Below are 20350 nucleotides of genomic sequence, written 5' to 3'. Positions count from 1 at the left end.
CCCAGAGCCTGGGGACATCTGATTCATTCCCGAAACCTCTCTGGTTTGCAGTGGGGAGATTGTTGTTTGTTAGGACTTTTTGTTGCAACCAGACTTTGGCCCTTGCAAGGTCTTTTCAGTACACAGTCATCCAGCATCCAGCATCCAGGGAAAGTTCCTCCTTGTTAAACATCTAACCAGATGAGTTGTCAGAAAAGCATGCTTGTTTGCAGAAGGGGTGGAGGTAGGAGTGGGGACAGAGGCAGGGAGAGAAGAGGGTGGTGGAGCCTGACACCAGAAGTTTTACTGTGAGTAACCTAGGGGAACCAATCAAGGAAATACAAGTCGCTGGTCATGAATGAGGCATGAGGCTAGGTAGAGTCTAGGTTGAAATACCTGCATTCCTGGAAGAAACACCTCCAAGGGACACAGGGACAACTGTCACCATCAATATCACCTACAAAGGGCAGGCGAGGGCCGATGTCCTCCTGAGGGGACAGGAGGCAGGTCGTCTGGATTGAAGTCTCACATCTACCTCTCAGGGGCAGCAGTGTCTGGGGCAGGGAGCCTCGCCTCTCTGGGCCTCAGTCTCTGCTCCTACAGAATGGGACTGAAGATAAGCCTCTGCTTTCTAGGAGTGGTTGGGAATTGAATCAATACAAGCAAAGAATTTAGAACACCCAGCAACTCCTAGTAACCTTGACAGGTTCCCTGAACAGAACTATATCTTGAAACATTACAAGTAGAACGATGGCGAGGTAAGAAAGGTAGCTATGTTTTCAGCGTTCTTCCTCTTCCCTCTGGGAGAGTAGCATCCAACTCACATGTCTGATTAAGGGATCCTTGGGTAGAAATAACGATGACTGAATCTCGCTATGTCTTGGCTGACCACATTTCACTCAAGGCTGTAAAGCATTTTGTGAACTTCGTGTTCCTGTGAGCTTAAGTAGGTGTCATAAGTCTTAAAGATGCCTGGTAGAATGTTCCAGCAGCCGGAAGGCCTCTGTGTCTACCACCCTGGAGCCCAGGCAGCGCCTGCTTGTTCTTCCTGAATGAATTCAACAGGTGTGCACAGTGGTCATTCCCCAGTCCACGCCTGGATTGCTACTTGAATGAGTCCCCAGGCTCTGACGAGAAACCCCATTTAACCCCTGGGGTGACAGGTCCTTCTGGGAATCCGCTGCTCTCATCACATTCCCAGTTTGACCTTGTTAGTTGTCTTAAAGGAGTGAGTGATTATGGAAGGCACACAGGGGACACTCAGCTTTTCCTGAGGACTGGATATGGGGGTTGTTGACTCTCAGACCACATCAGAGCTATTCTAGGGGCAGGGAACAGATTGATCCAAGAGCCTCTCCCAAGACCTTGGAGGCAGCTGGAAGGTGCACTGGCTTCTTTTCTGAACATGTGATTCCATCTACATCATCCGAGAACATACAGAAACTGGGGAAGCTCTTGGGCCAAGTGGGGTTGGGTCTTAGTCATCACAGAATCATAGGCAGACACTTCTGAGGAGTGGAAAGATGGGGGCCCCCAAGGATGCAGAAATCACTGGCTCCTTCTTTCAGGGTGAAAATCACAAAGAAGTTACTGGGAAAGGTGGACAGCTAGTCAGAGGCAGAGCTGGAGCTGAGTCAGACCTGTGAGTCCTGGGAACGGAAGGGGAGCAGGACTGAGCAGAAGGTTCGGTTGGGGGTGAGTGTCTTCATGCCCAGTTCTATTCCTCGCTCAGAACTCAGGCAAGGGCCTCTTGTGACATTTCCCTTCCTCTTTCTGGAAGCCCTTTCTGCCCCGGCCAGACTCTTTCTGCCTCCCCTCTGTAGCTCTGTCACTCTGGCTGTGTCTGTCTTACTCTCTAGGAACTACCACTTGCCTGCCTGCCTTGGGTTTGCCTCCACACACTGTCACTGCCGACTGCTTGCCTGTCTTCTCTGAAACAGAGGTGCCAGTGCCCTGTCCTGCATCTTATGCCAGCACCTCCCACCAGGCATGAGTCTGATTCTGTTTCTTGGTGGGCAGGGGAGGCCCACACCTTGCTTCCTCCGAGACCCACTGTAGACCGCATTTGAGCCCTTGGTGGACATCAGAATGGGCTCCATTCAGGTGTTGGGCCCTGGATGGCCTTCTGACCCTGTTGGTATCAGTCAGCCCCCACGTACCACAGTCTGGGCTGAGGGGTCTGGGGAGAGTGCTAGACAATGGGAGTCCATCCTCATAGTTCTGGAGGTTGGAAGTCGTAGATCAGGCTGCCAGGCATTCTGGTGAAGACCAGAACTTAGCTGCCTCCTTGAAGCCACCTGGGAGAGCGAGCAAGAGGTAGCATTCCCTGGCATTGCTTCATTGCTTCTAACCCCTCCTTGAGGGTCCCACCCACATGACCTCATCTCAACAGTATCATCTCCCAAAGTTCCCAACTCTAACCACCTCACGTTTGGGGCTAGAGCTAACACATTTTAGGAGGACACAGGACTGCCTTAAGTGAGGCAGGTGTCCTGGCCAGGCATGGGGACAGGCCGGGACCAGGCTGTGGTGGGGGATGTGCACCACTGGCTGCGGGGCAGAGCTTCAGGGTGCTCTGAACCCCCTGTAGATACTTACGAGGGCTCTGGATTTAGACTCTCTGGGTTCAAGTCTTGGTCCTACCTCTTAACTGGTCACACTGTTTAACCTCGTCTGCCTCAATTTCTCTATGTGTAAGGGCGGGACTGGAGGAGATGGCCACCCCGTCAGCAGCCCGCACTGCTGAGTTCCAGGGGGCCTGTGGCTGCCCCCAATCTGTGCTGGCTCCTCCCACTCCACCAAGCTCTTCCTCCAACACAGCCATTCATCGACAGCTGGGTGGAGCCTCCCTGTACTGGGAGTAGCTAGGTTATAGTCTTCGCCAGAATGCCTGGCACCCTGATCTACGACTTCCAACCTCCAGAACTATGAGGATGGACTCCCATTGTCCAGCACTCTCCCCAGCCCCCTCCCAGGACCCCTGCCAGGCCTCTGCTTCTTCTGGGTGTCAGCTAGCAGGCCTGTGCACCCAGTGGGCACCAGGACATGCGGGTAAGGCAGAGGCACAGGGCATGGCCCAGTGAGGGGACCAAGACGGTCGTGAGCACCAGGCTTTGTGAAGGGGCAGCAATTAAATCAGGACACGGTCGTCCCAGGGCCACAGGTTTCCAGGCTCCTTCTGGAAAGTGCATCCTTGGCTCCAGTTCTGCTCATGCCTCCACTTGGGTCCAGCAATTAGATGTTTAAAAAAAGGCTAAAGCGGCCCTCCCTGGTGGCGCAGCGGGTTAAAGCACAGCACTGAGAAGCTAAAGCCGCTTCCGCATGAGTTCGATTCCCGCCTGCGCTGGAGGTGACCACATGGCGCGGCAGACCTCTCCTGACCCGCCCGCTGCTCCCCTCAGCAGTGTACTTCGTCGATCTGCCTGTTCTGCTCCCCACTCTGTCTCTGGTGAGCCTCTCACCGCCCCTGAGCCTCTGGCCTGTACCCCAGCTCTGTATGCACAAATGAATAAATCTTAAAAATAAATAAATAAATAAATAAAAAGGCAAAAGCACGGAGGCAGCGTGCTAGGCCCTTTCTGGGAGCATGGCTCAAACTAGCAGCGTGCCGGTGGCAGCTGATGGTTCCCTGTGGTTTGAGTAAAGGGACTTGCCCACATCACAGAGCTGGGAGGCACCCGAGACTGACCACTCACAGCTGGTTTGGGACCAGCAGCACCAGCTCCAGCCCGGGCCCCGCCCTGATCTAGCGGGTCAGACTGTGTTTAAAGGAAACCCGGGCGCTGTGTGAGCTGACTCCGGAGACTCCCTGTCCCTGTTCCTGCTCCTGGCTGTCCACTCCGCCTGCAACTCTTAAAATACTGAAGCGCAGGCCCTATCCCCTCTCAAATTCTGCTTTAATTGGTCAAATCCGACCGGTCTGGTCCAATTCTTTTACGTTATAGATCATCCAAGGCTGTTGGAAGAAGGTGGGGCCCATCTGCAGCACCCCCAGCAAGCTGCCAGAAGCTCAGGGGTTTTGTGCCAAACCACAGAGGAATCCCTTCCCCCTAGGGGCGGAGGCCACGACCCCCACTCCCACCCACTGGCTGATTCTGCCTCCTCTGTCCCGTAAGCTGTGTCCATTTACCTCAGTGCTCCTTGGACTCTCCCAGGGGGCACAGGGAAGCCCCGCCCTCTGCGAAGCTGGGTGGGTCTGGTGCTGGCATCCCCACGCCACCCTCTTTAAAGGAGACTTTGTTTTTAGAGTAGTATTGGCTTCACAGTCAAACTGGGCCTTAAGTATTCAGTTTCCAAATCTCTCCCCCAACACCAACCCATTCCCCCCATGACACCCTCCCCCCCCCAAGACTGGCCCTCCAGCAATACCCCAGTAGGGTGCTTTTGTTACAGCTGCTGAGCCTGCTTTGACTTATCACTATCACCCAGAAGCCAGGCTTTCTGGGGTCACCTGGTGCTGCACATTCTGTAGGTTTGGGGGGGTGCACAGCACAATGGCCTGGACCGTCACTACAGTGTCCTGCGGAGGAGTTTCCCTGCCCTCGACACCCCCGGACCTGGTGTTCTGTAAAAGCACTCAGAGCACCACTAACATTCTGTCAGGGGTGACAATGACAAGCAAATATTAGGTGCTCCCATGCCAGGGGTGACAAGCCACTAGTAGGTGCTCCCATGCCAGGGGTGACAAGCAACCGTGGGTGCTCCCGTGCCAGGTTGTACTTCCAGTCCTGAGTAGGAATTCGCGTCTGTCATCCTCACGGGGTCCCTCAGCTGTGGGTGCAGCTACTGTTCCCAGCCATCCAGCCGTGTTCACAGCGACGCGCAGGCCGGCTGCTGTGTCAGCCCCTTCCCCTGTGTGTCGTCCTCCCATTGCCGGCTGCCTCTGCAATCTGCTCAGAATCGCACTTGGGCGAAGAGGAAAAGCAGAATTCCCCATGCAGTCCACCCCCATGCTGTGTTCCCCGGAACTCTCTGCTTCGTAACCCCCAATTCCTGTCCTTCAGGGCCCTGTGCCCCCAGGGCTGCCTTCTTCCGACTCTCCACACCAGCCTGTTTCTTCACTGTCGGTTCTACCCAGCCTGCTGCTTCCAGCCCCGGCTCTGGTCCCTGTGCCCAGAATGGCCTCCCCGCCCAGCCAACCTTTAATCCTTCCCACTGGTCTTGAGGTTGTGCTCCTGGCTCCCTTCCCTAAAGATCCAGGCCACCGTGACCTCTAACCTGCTAGCACCAGAAACTCTCTCTGCCTTTCGTAATGGGATGAGTTTGGACTTTACAAATTGCATTCTGCTGCTCCGTGTTTAATCCTGCAGCCTTTGATCAGTTAAACGGACAGATGCCCCAGGGAAAGAACCAAGCCGTGCACCTCTAATTTCTCCTCTCCCTGCTCTAGGGCACTGGGTATGTGTCTGGAGTGGAGTGTTCCCTGCCAGTCAGTCTCAGTTTACCAGACACGGCGCCCCCTGCTGCTGGGGCCGGTGTGTGGGTGTGGAAGTCCACTCTCCACTGGCACCTTCACAGCGCTTCCCTCCTCCAGCCCCCTCCCCATGGGCAGACAAGGCCCAGAAAATTCCAGCCTTAGATAGCTGGAAGACATCTTCTCAAAAACGAACAACAGAGGCCTGCCACTACGAGGAAAACTATTGTCTGTTTCCAGAGAGAAAACCCAAGCTTACACGCTTGTATCCTTTCTGCAACTGGGAACTTCTGGTTCCTTCAAATACTCACCATTTTCCTGTCTTTCCTTTTCTCCTACTTTCTGCTGCTCTTACTATGCAAATGGTATAAGTTTGATGGTGTTTATTTCTCCATGTTCTTTTCTTTTCTGCTCCAAAGACTGGATCATCGCAATTGTTGTAATTCCTTCTCCCTGCCTGATCTGCTGGGCACTCTCTAGGGAAAGTTCCGTTCCAGTTATTATACTATTATGCAACCTCAGACTATCTGTTTGGTTCACACTTAAATTTCTACGTCTTTTTTGCAAACCTGTTTTCGTGCTTTCCTTTATGTCTTTACACACGGCCAGTACCCACTACCTGGCTGAGTATTAGAGGCATCGTGTACTCAAAGCTGGAAACCTGCTGGTTCCAGACATCTCACTGCAATCCCCAGCTGACCACTAAGCTAACTGAGCAGATACCTCAGTGACCACAAACAATAAAAAATACAGAGTTTAAAAAATACAGAGTTTAAAGAATTTGTTCAGAAAAGTAACTAAATAGACAACATTCCCTGGCGAGGGGAAGAGGGGCCCAATTTCCAGAGTTGCTATGTTGTTATTTAAATGTCCAGTTTTAGAAAAATTGCAAGACCTAAAACAGAAGAACACACCACATGTGGGGTGGGGGTGTGGTGGAGCAGTCATAGAATCTGTCTCTGGACCTGCTACAAAAGGACTTGAAGTGAGCTATCTTAGGCGTGTCCAGGAATGGGCTCCGTCCTGGCGGCCTGGGCGAGATCAGATAAGACAGGTCTGTGCCTGGGATTCCCCAGGGAACCAGCAGACAGGACAAATAACCACACTTCGTGGGGAAAGGGGCTGCTCCCTGGGTGCTGCCGCCTCTGATGGCCGCCAGGCAGGCAGCTGCCTTGATCCTGACTGGGACTCTTGGTTTCCAGTCAACCATGTTGCTGAGCGTGGGGAGGGGGGCAGGGGAAGTCAAAACACCATGAAAGGTGCTGTTTTTATGGCCACTCAGCCATCCGTCTCAAGTAAATGCATATTTGATTGCCTTAGGTTCACTTGAGAGTTCTGAAACATTTGGTCCAGACTAATTTTTGCCAGTGTTCTTGTTGCTTTTATGGAAGCGGTCTTTGCCATTTTTTTTTTTTAGATTTATTTATTTATTCGTACAGAACTAGGGTACAGGCCAGAGATGCCAAGGGTGACAGAATTCACCAGGAACAGAGTGGGGAGCAGAACAGGCAGATCGACAAAGTACACTGCTGAGGGGAGCAGCGGGCGGGTCAGGAGAGGTCTGCCGCGCCATGTGGTCACCTCCAGGGCAGGCGGGGATGGAACTCTTGAGGAAGTGGCTTTCGATTCTCAGTGCTGTGCTTTGACCTGCTGCGCCACCAGGGAGGGCCAGGTCTTTGCCATTTTTACTGATGTGCTCCACCTTGTAATTCTGTGCAAGTTCAGAGTGTTGTCTTACATTGTCAGGAGTTAATATTCATATATATAGAGATATAGATATAGATATATAATTTCCATAACTAGCTACTAGGGAAACTTGTGTTTTTTATGTTTTCTAGTACTTCAAAGTTGTTCTGGTAAGATTAATGGGAAAATTAACTCATGTGATTTTTTTAAAAGATTTTGTATCATGAGATGTATTCATATTGGGAAGACCTAATTCTTCCAAGTGAATAAACTCATGAGCCAAGATCTTCTAAAGGACCAAAATACATGAGACCATGGGTGGGGGCTAACGGAGGTGGTGGGGGGTGGGAGGAAGATGCTTGTAAAATGCAATATAGACCAGATAATAATAAGTATAAAACAATAAGTATAATAAGTATACTTAGTAAGTATAAAAAGTTCATTGATATGGATTTATATTCCACACTGCAACTAAGTTATTACAGAATATCAAATTATTATCCGCAATCACAGGAAAACTATTGCAATCCTCCTTCCTTTTCCAGCTATTTCTCTATACGAGACCAGGTTTCCTTGAGCAACTTCAACCCAATGACATGTTGAGTGCAGGAACAGATACAACACGCTCCCGTCAGCTCGTAAGCCTCCAGCCATATGGAAAAATGTGAAATAATACCGGTCTTACGAAATTTTACTTTGTTTTGCAAAACTATAGGTATTTTTCATGAACATAGTTGAGAATATGCAATGAGTTCCTTTTTGTTCTTTGAAAGTGAATAAAAAACTTTAAATTTTTTCTCAGTTTTGATTTTCACAAGGCAAATAGTGGCAGCTCTGACTCCCTGAACAACTCATTATTGTAGTCCACAGTTACTCTTGAGAGTCTGAAGTGGTTCTGCAGCCAAAATGATTTGAGAGATTCTGCATTAGGTCATCCGAGGGGGTCAATGGCAGAGAAAGTCCCATTCACTGAAGGCCACCCTACCTCTTTGTTCAGGCGTGATTCATCTACAAAGCACCTGGAGTAGTCAGCAAGACTTTCGCAGGAGGTTGGAAGAAGGTGGCTGCTTCCTTCAGCCAAAGAGAAGATATGCAAGGAGGGAGCTCAATTAATTGTTCAGGGGATTCTTGGGGAATGGTTCGGCATTCCTGTCCCATCTCTGTGGGGCTCTCCCATCACTCTGCCTGCACCGCACAGGCGCTAAGACCTGACTGCTCTAGGCTGCCCAGCCTCTAGCATTTAAGTAAGTGTTTGCTTTGAAATCCCCTTACCCTTCTGGTTGTACCTTTCCTGGTTCGGGCCAACCAGGTTGTTGGAAAATTTTCTTTTACCTCCCTGAGTCGATTGTTAGTGTTTTGGGGCAGATATGACATCCATGATTGCCTTATATCACTTCCTCTGCATTTAACAGCATATGCACACCAGACACACAGACATAGGCTCGCAAGTCACACAGGTGAGCAATCAAGGGGGAGACTTAGCACAGAAACACTCTGCAAAAACCACCTCTCTACACTCTGCCATTTTCTCTCTCTGAATGTTGATTACCTAACAGGACATAGGGTCAGAAGCTCTGGTTTCTTATCCTACTCTACCACTTACTAGCTTTGTTCTTCTGGGAAAACCATTTAATCCTTGGGACCCTCAGTTTTGCACACACAGAGCAACTGGCACACTATTTAGCAGAGGAGGCATTTAACCAACACGGGCTCCTTGCTGGCCCCCACTGCCTTCCTTAGGATGCTTAGCAATAACAACACAGGTGATGTCACCGCAGTGGTCTGTGGTGACATCACCTGTGTTGTTATTGCTAAGCATCCCAGTTAACTGTAACAGATACTCATTAACCAGTTAGAACAGAATCCAACTTAATCCAGCTCCTTTTCTCACCAGTGTACTTGATGATAAGACCTCCAACTCCTGTTCCACAAAAGCTTACTTCACTCAATCAGAACATTTTCCCATTGGCTTATCTACTCATTCAGAAGTTTAATCTATTTAACCCGATTCTTTTCTTCATATTTCTCAAAAATCCTTTGTCTCTCCTCCTTGATCCTGAGAACCATCACTGTTCCCTCCTGATTTCTTACCTAGTCTTTTGTGCCCTGCAGTCTTTCCCCTCCTCTCCTTTTCTCTTCTTCCCATGTCAGGCTGCACTAGTCATGGTACCAGCTGGATAGGTGGTTCCTGTGATGGAGGGCTTGTGGCTGGGTAGCTCAAGAAATCTGAAATACCTGTGAGTTTTCAACAGCCTTGATGCTCTTTCATGCCCCTTGTCAACTCATACTAACTGAGATCAATCTCCAAGAAGTAATCAGAGGAGACATGAAGGGAATGACATAAGCACTGTGAAACTCAAACTACATCTCCTTTTTCACTCCTCTTGTGGCTTTAATTGAGGGGCTGTAATCACCATTGATAATGAGCGGGAGGAGAAGGTCTCTACGCATCAGTCAAGAGCAATTTGTAGCAGAATATGTTTGGGATCTTTCAAAGTAGAGTCTCAGGCCCTTGACCCACAGATTCTGACTCAAGACTTGTACCTGGGGTGCTCTGATCATCTCTTGCACTGCCCTGGAGAGCCAGTGGCAATCCAGTGGTTACATGTCCACATTCTTGTTGCATAGAAGCGGCATAAAGCCCTTCACATCTACCTTCTCATTTGAACCACAGAATAATCTTATGAAATTGACAGGAGCAATATGTACCCCAGAAAAGTGTCCTAAATTGCAGTCTCCCCATGCCATCAGATCAAGCTCTCTTCAGTTACATCTGGGCAGCTTGTTTTGGATCCAAGTCACTGACAAAATAAGGTATTAATGTCATGGATCAGCCTGTGATTTTCAAAACCATGCCTGTGTCATCGAACACCCCACCCAGACTGAGAGCACGTGACCACATATGAACTTGGGGAGACCAAGAGGTCTCCCCAGTCAGGAAGACAGGATGAGGAAGACTATGTCCAAGGCTGTGAGACTCTGACACAGGGCCTCCTGGGTTGGATTCTTATGCACATTTTACACAGATAAGTCACTGAAGACCTAAGCATCGCCAGACCTACCACACTAGCCTTCTAAAAATGGTTGTTGACTTCTGAGCTGGGCAACTCAGAGAGTGAGTTATGCCAGGTTACAATTGCAGTGAGGCCCAATGCAGTGAGTGCACATTATTAATCACATGGAACACATTTTTTTACTGGGACTACAGAGCCTTAAGTAGGTTTCTAATGAGAAATTTCAGCACAGTCTGGAGTGGAATGCTGGGAGCTCTGCCCCCCCGGAACAGGGAGAGCAGGTGTGATGTGAGCCAGAATTCGGTTCCTTCTGGGTCAAAGCCAAACACCTGGCTTGGTCTATGTTCGGCACAATGGCATGTGGGCACGTCTTTCCAGCCAGGGGGGCTCATGGGCTGTGGTTTGGACCTTACAGTCTTGTTAAATTAAAGAGGAAATCACGCTCTTCTTCATACATGCAAATCACGTATACTCTTTTGATAGCCTCCTGGCAAGACCCAGGCCCTCTTAGTATGGTCTGGGGAATGATTGCTTATCCTGGTGGACTACAGGATGTGAAATACTTTAGTTATTTGCATCGGATGGCTCATTCCAGAAAATAATGCTTTTTCAAATTCTTATAAAAATGACTTGAAAAGAGAGAGGAAGGAATGAGGATACAAGAGGTTTCCCAGTCATCTAAGTAATTCTTAGCATTTTCAATTTGGGGTAAGATTTGGAGAGGCTTAAGGGAAATGCTTGTTCCCAGCCCACTGGGCACAGGAGGCAGAGTCCAGCACCCACACCCCTCCAGGCACCCCACAGAGCTCCCTGCTGGCACGAGGAGAGCTGTGCTCATTTTCTCATAATGGGAGACAGGTTGGCATTCTTGTTCAAACTTGGGGAACTTACCTGTATATTCTCTTCATCCTAGCTGCACCCCCAAAGACGCTGCTGTTTATCAAGTCTCTGCTAAAAACTGTTTCGGAATGATCTGCTCTTCTGCATCCATTGAAATCGAGGGCTTCTCCCAAAAGCCACAATGCTGCTCCACCCTGAAAGGCGATGGGGACACAGGTCATCTCCATGCAACAGAGACACATGAGCAGGAGAACACAAATCAAACGGATGGAAAAGAACAGCCCTATAAGGAAGAAGAAAGCGCCTCCTTGGGGACTGCCCTGTCAGCTGACTCCCCCTCCTCCAGATGCGAAGGGCTGTGCTCTGGCGGGTCACTGGCCAGCAGCGACATCACAGTACCCAGCGCAGAAAATCCCTTGGGTGGTGGAGGAAGGAGGCGCGCGGAAGAGGCATCACAGCCGAATACCAGCGAGGAAACTGCAGATGGGCTTCTTTGCCCCAGTTCAAGTAATAGTTCCCATGAACAAGAGGCGTGTGGGCCCAGGAATGTGGGCTCCCAGGGGTCAAGGTCAAAAGAGGGAGCCTTGAGAGCAGATGGCCTTGCGGGTGCAGCCGTAAACGCCTGTCCTCCACACGCCACAGCACAGAAGTACATTGGCATCAGCTTGCCGCTGTGGGGGGCGGCCGGAGCCTCCCCCACAGGTGGCTGGGCGAGGAGCCACACGCCAGGGGGCCCACAGACCTCCAGCGAAGACTCTGACAGCGACTATGAACTTTGCCCAGAGATCACCCTCACCTACACCGAGGAGTTTTCAGATGATGACCTGGAGTATCTGGAATGTTCCGATGTTATGACGGATTACGCTAATGCGCTCTGGCAGAAGGACCTGCAGGGGACTCAGTGTGTTTTTTTATTAGAAAGCGATGACGAAGACATGGAATCCGGCGAGTGCTGCCTGGGTGGGTGTGAGCACTCTCTCCGTGAAATGGGTTGTGGGTCTCGGGTGTCGGGTGACACTAGACGTATGGAGGCCACCACTGGCTTCTGCCATCATCACTCACAACCCCACGGCGTGGGGGTGAGGCGCGCTCCAGCCTCCACCCACAGTCCCTCATCTCCGCAAACAGAGATGACTCTCACGTTGGAACCTCCCCAGGATGGAACGGCCACGGTGACTGACCGGGAGACATATAAGCTACCCACTGCTCCTGAAGCTGTGGAAAATGGTTATCCAGGAATTCAAGGAGAAACCAGAGACAGCCACCCGGCTGGAGAGGAATTCGCTTGTGACAATCTGCTGAACGTGGAGGAAGCCGTCAGGGGGAGAGAGATGCGGCGCTCGTCTGGACAATCAGAGCAGGCAGCGGGTGGCGCAGCCCAGACAAGAATCGGGGGAAAGGACTTACCGAGCAGGAGGGGCTCTGAGAAAACCACCTCGGTGAGGCGACCAGGAATGAAGGGAAAACCTAAGAAACTGAAAAACAGTGCAGCTGAAGGTTCCCCTAACCTCCTGTACCCCAAAGGACCTGTTAAGCACACACAAGCCCCGAGTGACCCGAGAGAGAGTCCTCACACCAGAGCAGAAGCCACCGACCTGAATTCGCAGGTCCCCGCGGGAGGATTTGCTATTTCAACCCAAGCAGAACAAGAAGCAACACACCTGCAAACTCCGTCAGACTCGTGCCCCCAAGATGGGGACTTCTCGTACTTGGAGGGTGAAGGGGGACAGGTGAACAACCTGTTTGAAACGAGCCAGGTTCCAGACGAGAGTGACCATCCTCAGGTAAGACTCTTCTTTTTAAAAAATATCTGCACCATGAAAAAGGTGTGTGTGTGGGGGGGGGGGGCGCGTTTCCTGTTGCTTCTCATTAACGATTGCTCTACTACAATGTATATCAAAATCAGGTTCCCAACACACCCCACTACTTGTGAATAACAGCTGCTGCTGTTAGGAAGGAAATCTGGTTTTGAAAAAAAGCCCAGATAAACCCTAAGCCATCCTAATTATAGCAAAAGACAGATAGAAGTAAGAGGCTCTAATGGGATTCTGGACAGCTGGAAAAAGAAATCTGATATTTCGTCTACTGCTTGGGTTTTAACTAGGCAGTGTCACTATTCAGAAAGATTTTTCAGCAAATGTTTTGGGTGCATATTTGAAAGAAACAAGACTAAGATTGTTTTTAGTCATTTTCAGAGGCACTTTGAAACGGTTTTAAGTGTTGCCTTTCATCAGAATTCATTGTCCAGGTGAAAGACTCCTAAGTGTCAGAATGTGTAAAATTCACTTCAAGATGCCAGAGAAAGCAGACGAAGTTTTTGTTGTGCCAGTGGGATGTTTTTGATCGGATGTTTGCTTAATTTTGTTTTTCTTAGATCACAAAGTATAGAAGAGGCTAAGGAAATGCCGCCATCTGTTTTACCTTATTATTGACTTGGGGGTGTATTGAAAGAGATGGGATCAAATTCATGGGAATAACTAATACACAAAGAATGTTGTGCCTGACCTATGAATTGATTGTATTTTAATTAAATATTGATTTTTTTCATTTAAAATTGGACTTTGACCCGATGCTATACTAGGGTTAAGGTTTGATTTTTGAAAAATAAATACCTAGGAAAATTTTATTGATTATTTTTACCATACTGTATATTCTCTTCCTCCACCTTTGTGCTGTGAACCTGGTATTGTTTTATAGGAACTAGATGTACTCCACAGAAAATAAAATATTCCCCAAAGGATTCAAAGTTATTGAACTCTCCCTATGAAAAAGAATCAAATGCACTGATTTCTGAGCCCTAATCACAAAATAACCGATCTAAAAATCTCCAGATTTGTGGTAGCTTTCTCTGAGCAAACTGTCCTCTTCCACAATTAGCCTCAATTAACCATGGAAGAACCACAGTTGTAGTTTACTTTCCGCAGGATGACAGCCAGCTTTCTCCAGTTTGGTTGTTTAACAAATAGCCCTGATCATGCCTCACTGATCAAAGGCATACATTTATGGAGGTGGTTTAGCTAAATGTTAATACCAAATTGAGTTACCATGTTCAATTTCCATGTCCATAACAGCATTTCCTTTTCTATTCTTGACACACTCGCTGACCCAGCCAAGTCCCTTTGCACAGTCGCTTATCCATTCTGAGCATGTCTCACTGGGCAAATCATAGTCATTATTGAGAGTCAGAGGTGAGTAAAGTGTGCAAAAAGGAGCAAGTGGGGGGAGGGGCTGCCCCAGCATCCCTTTTAGACCCTCCACTGGGGAGACAATTTCCAACCCCCTCCTGTCAAAAAAAAGAGAGAAACAAAAGGAAGGTTTCCCCGCCTCCCACTTCATCCTGAGTGGGGGCCCTACACTGAATCCTGAGATAGGGTGCCGGTGCCCAGCAAGGCACACTTGTTTCCTGGCAGTGCAGCTGGACATAATGGATGCAGCTGGGGCCACAGGGGTCAGTCCCGTGACCTCCTTGTCTCTACTGCAGTTCTCACGGGACGCACATGTTTGCACATTCACACACTTGTGGTCACACTCACCTCATCAGCTCCCAGCTCCAGCTCTGACCTGGGCCCGTGGCATGGCTGAGGCAATGGCCTCAGAACCATGAGGGCGACTGATGAGAAGGCTCGCGTCCTGCCCACAGTAGGGGCCGTCACTCACTTTGCTGTGCTCAGGAGCAGAGCTGACCTCTCCCAAGCAGAAACCTGACTCGAAGCTGTACATTCAAGTTCTGTGCAGCCTGACGTTAGAAATAGGATCTCTGGGTCTGTGCCATTTACTTTCCCTTGACCAGAGCAGGAACATTTTGCCTCTAGCACTGGCAGAATGGAGAGAGCAGATGCCCTGACCCAGGCAAAAATTTACTGTGACTGTAGATGTGTCTACACACATTGTGGTCAGGTCTACAGCTGGCTACATTTCACCACATGAGATGTGGGAGCATGGGGCCACAGAAGGCCACATCACACTTTTTATAACACTGTTAAAAAAAAAAAAAGATCGCTGAATCTCCTCATAGCTAAGTCAAAGATGTTTGGGATACTGAGGCTTATGGCAATGTAAAATGTGAAAGGGGTGAAAATCTGGGTGTGGGGGGGTCACAGTAAGACATTAACCTGATTCATTTACCTTACGTGTCTTTGTGGAAACAGAGAGCCACGACATATCTTTTGGAATTTTATTTTCAGCCATACATTGCTTTTAGCACTGACACTATAGCTTATCACCCATGATCACAAGGCGGCTCTCCTGTAACTACCTCCTGCCTTAGCTGACGTCTCAGGTGGGGCGATTATCTGTCTTCCTCCCCTGCTCTTACAGCACAGGACCATCTTGTGCCATTTTATCTGGAAATAGTACTTAGCCGGGGCTAGGATCGGAAAACCCCAGCTTTTCTTTACTTGTGGAAGATTCAAGAGTTAATCCCAGTTTCAGAGTGGAAAAGAGAGAGGCTAACTTGAATTGCCTTCAAGGGTCACGCTGCCAAACCTTCACTTTGTGTTTATTCTTGGTCTCCTCATCCAACTGACAGGCTGGCCTGAAAGCTGCCCAGCTTAAGTCTACCTGGAGCCTCACTGGGGAAACTTAAACCACAGTGCTGTGTCTGTCCTTCTGTGTGGGTGCTCAGTTTCACCCCGGGGAGAGTTGCGTTTCCCTTTGGGAAATCTCATGGGATCTTGAGTGTACAGTATGGAAATGCAATCTTAGGTTCCGAAAGTCAAGAATCTTCCTGACTAGGAATCAGCATGAAGCAGGAAGGTGAGCTCCTTGCCGGGAGGGGCTCTGGCCCCGAATGGTTAAGAATGGTGCTCCATTGAAGTCCAGAGTAGAGCAACCCTTGGGTGTGCCTGTCATTGCTCATCTTCACCACGTTGTGGCCTTTGCTGTCATAAACAGTCTTCGCTTCCTTCACATAAAAGGCAACCATGCTGCTGACTGTCCATAAAGAAATGCTCCCCACTTTAGCCCGGGAATGGCCCGACCCCGCACTTGGGGTTGTGAATGCTGGTGATGCACACAACCTTGCTCTTCCCAGTGATTGTTGACTCTCCAAATTGCTAACTCCATCAGGAAGATCTAATCACCCCCCTCCCAGCTACCCCTTGCATTCAAAGACCTTCCTCACTGTTGCCTCCATCCGGCCCTAGGACAAAGCAGGCAGACCGGGGAGCCCTCCTCATCTGGAAAACAGCTGTTCTGTTCCATGCAGTTCCATGCTGAGCTTGTCCTCGTTGGCTTGTCTGAGGCTCAGCTGGCATGCGCCCTTGGGACGGATCCTATCAGGCCCTTCAAGCCACACCCCTTCTCCTCCCAGGGTTGCTTTTTCTCATCCTTATCTGGGATTTCTCCTGCCAGGGGAACACAGAGTTCTTGACCACATTAATTGTGGGCGTTGCGGGCTCCTGGCTTGAGTTGTACTTCTTGCCTATGGCTCTCTGACTGCGGCCCGGGGAAATCTGATTAAGCACTAGTTTCCTCATCTAAATCAGAAAAAGCAGCCATCATCATCATCATCACAGTTGTGAGGTTCAAGTCTCGCAGGTTAGAAGCCCATTAAAGTAACTATGAGGCAGTTAACTGAATAAGTGCTAGCTTTATCATTTTAACATTGTTTGTCACGTACCTACTCAATCCATGTGTCCTTTCCATAATTATTAAGCCCTTGCTTAGAAAATTGAAAGTAGCCTGCACATTGATTAATCAACAAGTTATTAAAATGATTCTGATAGACCCATCGACAGTCAGATTTTTACAGGCATTTAATAATTTGGGAATGTGGCCAAGAAGTGATATTCAAGAAAATGGTAGATGGGAAAATTGGCAGCTAGGTTGTGGGCCAAATTGTGCATGTGAGGGGATATTTTTCTTCTGGGCATTGGAAGATGGTTGATCAAACTACTGTCTTTTTTTTTTTTTTTTAAAGATTTATTTAATTACGCTTATAGAACTGGGATACAGGCCAGTGGTGTGGTGGGTGAGAGAGGATTCACCAGAAGACAGAGAGGGGAGCAGAACAGGAAGATCGATGAAGTACACTGCTGAGGGGAGCAGTGGTCAGGTCAGGAGAGGTCTGCCGCGCCATGTGGGTCAGCTCCCTGGCCCAGGATCGAACTCATGCTGCAGTTGCTTCAGAGAGTTTCAATAATGCGGTGCTTTAACTCGTTGCGCCACCAGGGAGAGCCCCAAACCATTGTCTTTAAAAAAAAAATTAAATTTGTTTATTTTCTTACATCATCGCTCATTTTTGCAAACCACTGTCTTTAAGAAGATTCTGAATCAGGTGTTTTTGTAACTGTGTACGTTACCCTCTAGGCCTCTTTCCCTTTGAAAATGGGATGCTCGCTTTTTTTCCAATTAAACAACAGAAGTGATTGAGATAACTAGAGTGAAAACACACATATGTCCTTTGTCCTCATGTTCAAGGCTCACTGAAGGTTGGCAAGTGTCTTGATAGCATTTTATGGAAAATCGTGTTGCAGTCATTGTACTTGCTCATGCAGTTGTAAGAAATGAAACAGAGACCCCTGGCCCAGGTTCCCCCAGGGGAACATTTTGCAAAACTAGCATAACATCAGAGCCAAGCTGTTGACAGAGTAGTATCCACTGACCGTATTCACATGACCCCACTTGGGAGCGAGCACGTTGCATGGGCCAGCACATGTGCCGTAAGATCTATGGAATTGTATCTGCTGTGTGGGTTTGTGTGACAAACGAGACTTCAGCTACGTGGTGTGTGATAAATGTGCTATGAAACTTCGTGTTAATCTAGATCAACCTCGTAGCGAGGCCGGCAGTTTCCACACTGCAGATTCAAAATCTGTGTAGCCATGCTGTGGTAGGAGGCAAAGCCTGCAGTAGAGGTCTCCAGAAAATATTTGTAAGCAGAGGAAAAGAAGCAGGTCGTCGAAACTTGCGCTACGATTTTCACCTCTTGGGCAGAACAAGATCAGAACCTGATCTTGAATTCATTTGCATAATAAGATGCATCCCTTCCTCCCACAACAACTGGGAACTGCTCCAGAAGTCTGGTGAACCAGCTCTCCGCCAGTGTTGGGAAGAACAGACAGTGTGGTCCGTCTCTCACCTCTCCACCCCTCAGCGTGCCGCAGCGACACCGCTTGTCAGCGCCCTCCGGTGGCTGACCCGGGAACAACAGAAACATTCGCTTTTAATGACAAAGCCCGTGCGCCTCTTCTGCCAGTATCATTACTGTCTGGGTCTGCACAGCCTCCCGGGTTTGCTGCCACAGTTGTGCCCCGACAGCCAAATAGTCCTTGGGAAGTCATTAGTATCTACAGCCTCGCTCCTCAGGGTGTTGGGGGTCTGTACCCCGCTTGTTAACACAGTCACCAGCCCTTCCCAGACTGCTGAATTAGAATCTGCATGCTAACCAGAATCCCGCTGGGACTGGGGTGCACACTGAAATTTCAGAAGCCCTGGTATAGAGTCCGAGGCCTTTCCAGGTTAGAAAAGACGCTAACGTTGGTCTTAGTCGCGGCTCACATGGGCTCACTTGGAGACTTAAAACATTCCCTGAGCTCTGCCCTCAGGTATTCAGATGTAATTTGGTAATGGGGTGCTGGCATTGAGGTTTTTTTTTCTTTTAAAATTATCATTATTATTATTATTATTAAATATTAAAAAATCCTCTGGGGCTGGGGGTCGAACTCACACTGAGGCAGCTGGAGCCAGCTTGCAGTGCTGTGTCCTAACCCATTGCACCACCAGGGAGGGCTCCGTTGAGGTTGTCTTAAAAGTACTCACGTGATTTTCTGTACCACCAAGGTTCAGAGTCTTAGCTGTGCTTTTTTTTTTTTTAAAGATGTATTTATATATGTACACAGAACTGCGGTACAGGCCAGAGGAATGAGGGGTGAGAGGAGTGGGGAGCAGAACAGGCTGACTGACGAAGTACGCTGCCGAGGGGAGCAGTGAGCGGGTCAGGAGAGGTCTGCCGCGCCGTGTGGGTCACCTCCAGGGCGAGGATCAAACTCATGCTGCAGTGGCTTTAGCTTCTTAGTGGCTGAGCTTTAACCCGCTGCGCCCCCAGGGAGGGCCCTGAATCTGTACTTTCAATAAGCTCCTGATGAGTTTCATGTGCAGCAAAGTTTAAGGCCCCTCACCTCCACCCCTGGCCCCAAGTGAGTTCTGTTACTTGAGGTATTTGTGTAACATCTCATAACTTAGGGACCACAGGACGATTAGGACTTATCTTCTTTGCCCTAAAAGGAAAACCCTCATGATTTGCATGTTTCTCTGCTTTCTAGCTGGCTTTTTTTCATCTGTCTGGCAATAGAAATAAATACAGATCCTGATTTATTGTAACTAATCCAAAACAGGTGTGCCATATGCAGCTGAGATTTATTTTGAGCAATAGTTCGGTGACAGGAATTTGGGAGGCAGAGGGGGGTTGGTGAGAGAAGGGTCATGGCTGCTGGGTGGGCTTCTGTCTCGGTAGCAAATCTCCCATCACTGTCCTGGGGTGGGGGACAGGAGCTGAGTTGAGCATAGGAGGCGGGCTTAATCTTTGTTGTTGTTTTTTTCCCTATTGCACTTATTGAAAATGAGTTTGTATCACTGAAATAGGATAGAAAAACCACTGGACCAACCAACTATCTGTCATAGTAATCAAAATAATGTGGCAATAACCCAAGTGGGTCAGTAGATGCATCAAAGTGAGTAGCAAGTGCAGAATCAGACCCAAGAGTATGTTAGAATTAGGGTGATGATAAAAAAGGGCCTCTCAACTTTAGGGAAGGAACAAAATCTTCGATCGTGACAGGATTAGCCATCCATTGGAGAGAACAAATAATAACTGTACCTTAAAATGGACCCCCAAATAGATTCCAGATGGCTCTCAGAATATTAACTATAAATCAAAGCTCAAGATAAAAATCCCAAACTAAAAGTGACTAGAAATTATTTTTATGGCCTTAAGAACACTAAGATCTTCTTGGGATACAAAAACAAACACAAAAACAAGAAAAAAATAAGGAAGGAGAAAAGAGGCAATTTGCAATTATATCAAGTTAATAACTTCTATGTGTAAAAATACCATTAACACAATTAAATGGAAGTGACATAAGGGAGATAAATGTACACCCTGTGTAAAACACAAAGATTAGTTTCCAGGGAGTTTATAACATATAATTAGCTTAAAAAAACACCTGACAATTGAATTTTAAAAAAGGTATAGTTGAATAAATACAGAGGAAATAGAAAAGGTTAATAAGCAAACTTAGGAGCGGAATTGCTGGCTGACTCCACTCCAGCCGTTTGAGGAGCAGCCAGAATGTTTCACAAAGCAGCTGAATCATTTTGCATCCCCACCCACAAGAGAGAAGAACCAGATGCGTAATTTCAATTTTTTTGGAAGCCATAGATTTTTTTAAAAGTTCAAAGACGGGGCCCTCCCTGGTGG

General features: G+C 48.5%; 1 protein-coding gene across 1 annotated transcript in view; it reads left to right on the top strand.

The window, feature by feature from the left end:
- Positions 1-20350, top strand: part of ALPK2 (alpha-kinase 2) — a 71660-nt gene that overhangs the window by 9230 nt on the left and 42080 nt on the right. The window contains exon 3 of the mRNA XM_004684016.2: positions 11006-12716. Within this exon, the coding sequence (XP_004684073.1) occupies positions 11006-12716 (1711 nt within the window). The remainder of the gene's footprint in view (positions 1-11005; positions 12717-20350) is intronic.

The sequence above is a fragment of the Condylura cristata genome, unplaced genomic scaffold (assembly GCF_000260355.1).
Source record: "Condylura cristata isolate star-nosed mole 26May11 unplaced genomic scaffold, ConCri1.0 scaffold00016, whole genome shotgun sequence".
In the NCBI taxonomy this organism is placed as follows: Eukaryota; Metazoa; Chordata; class Mammalia; order Eulipotyphla; family Talpidae; genus Condylura; species Condylura cristata.
The sequence above is the reverse complement of the archived record's forward strand: the minus strand, read 5'-3'. Positions and strand labels throughout refer to the sequence as shown.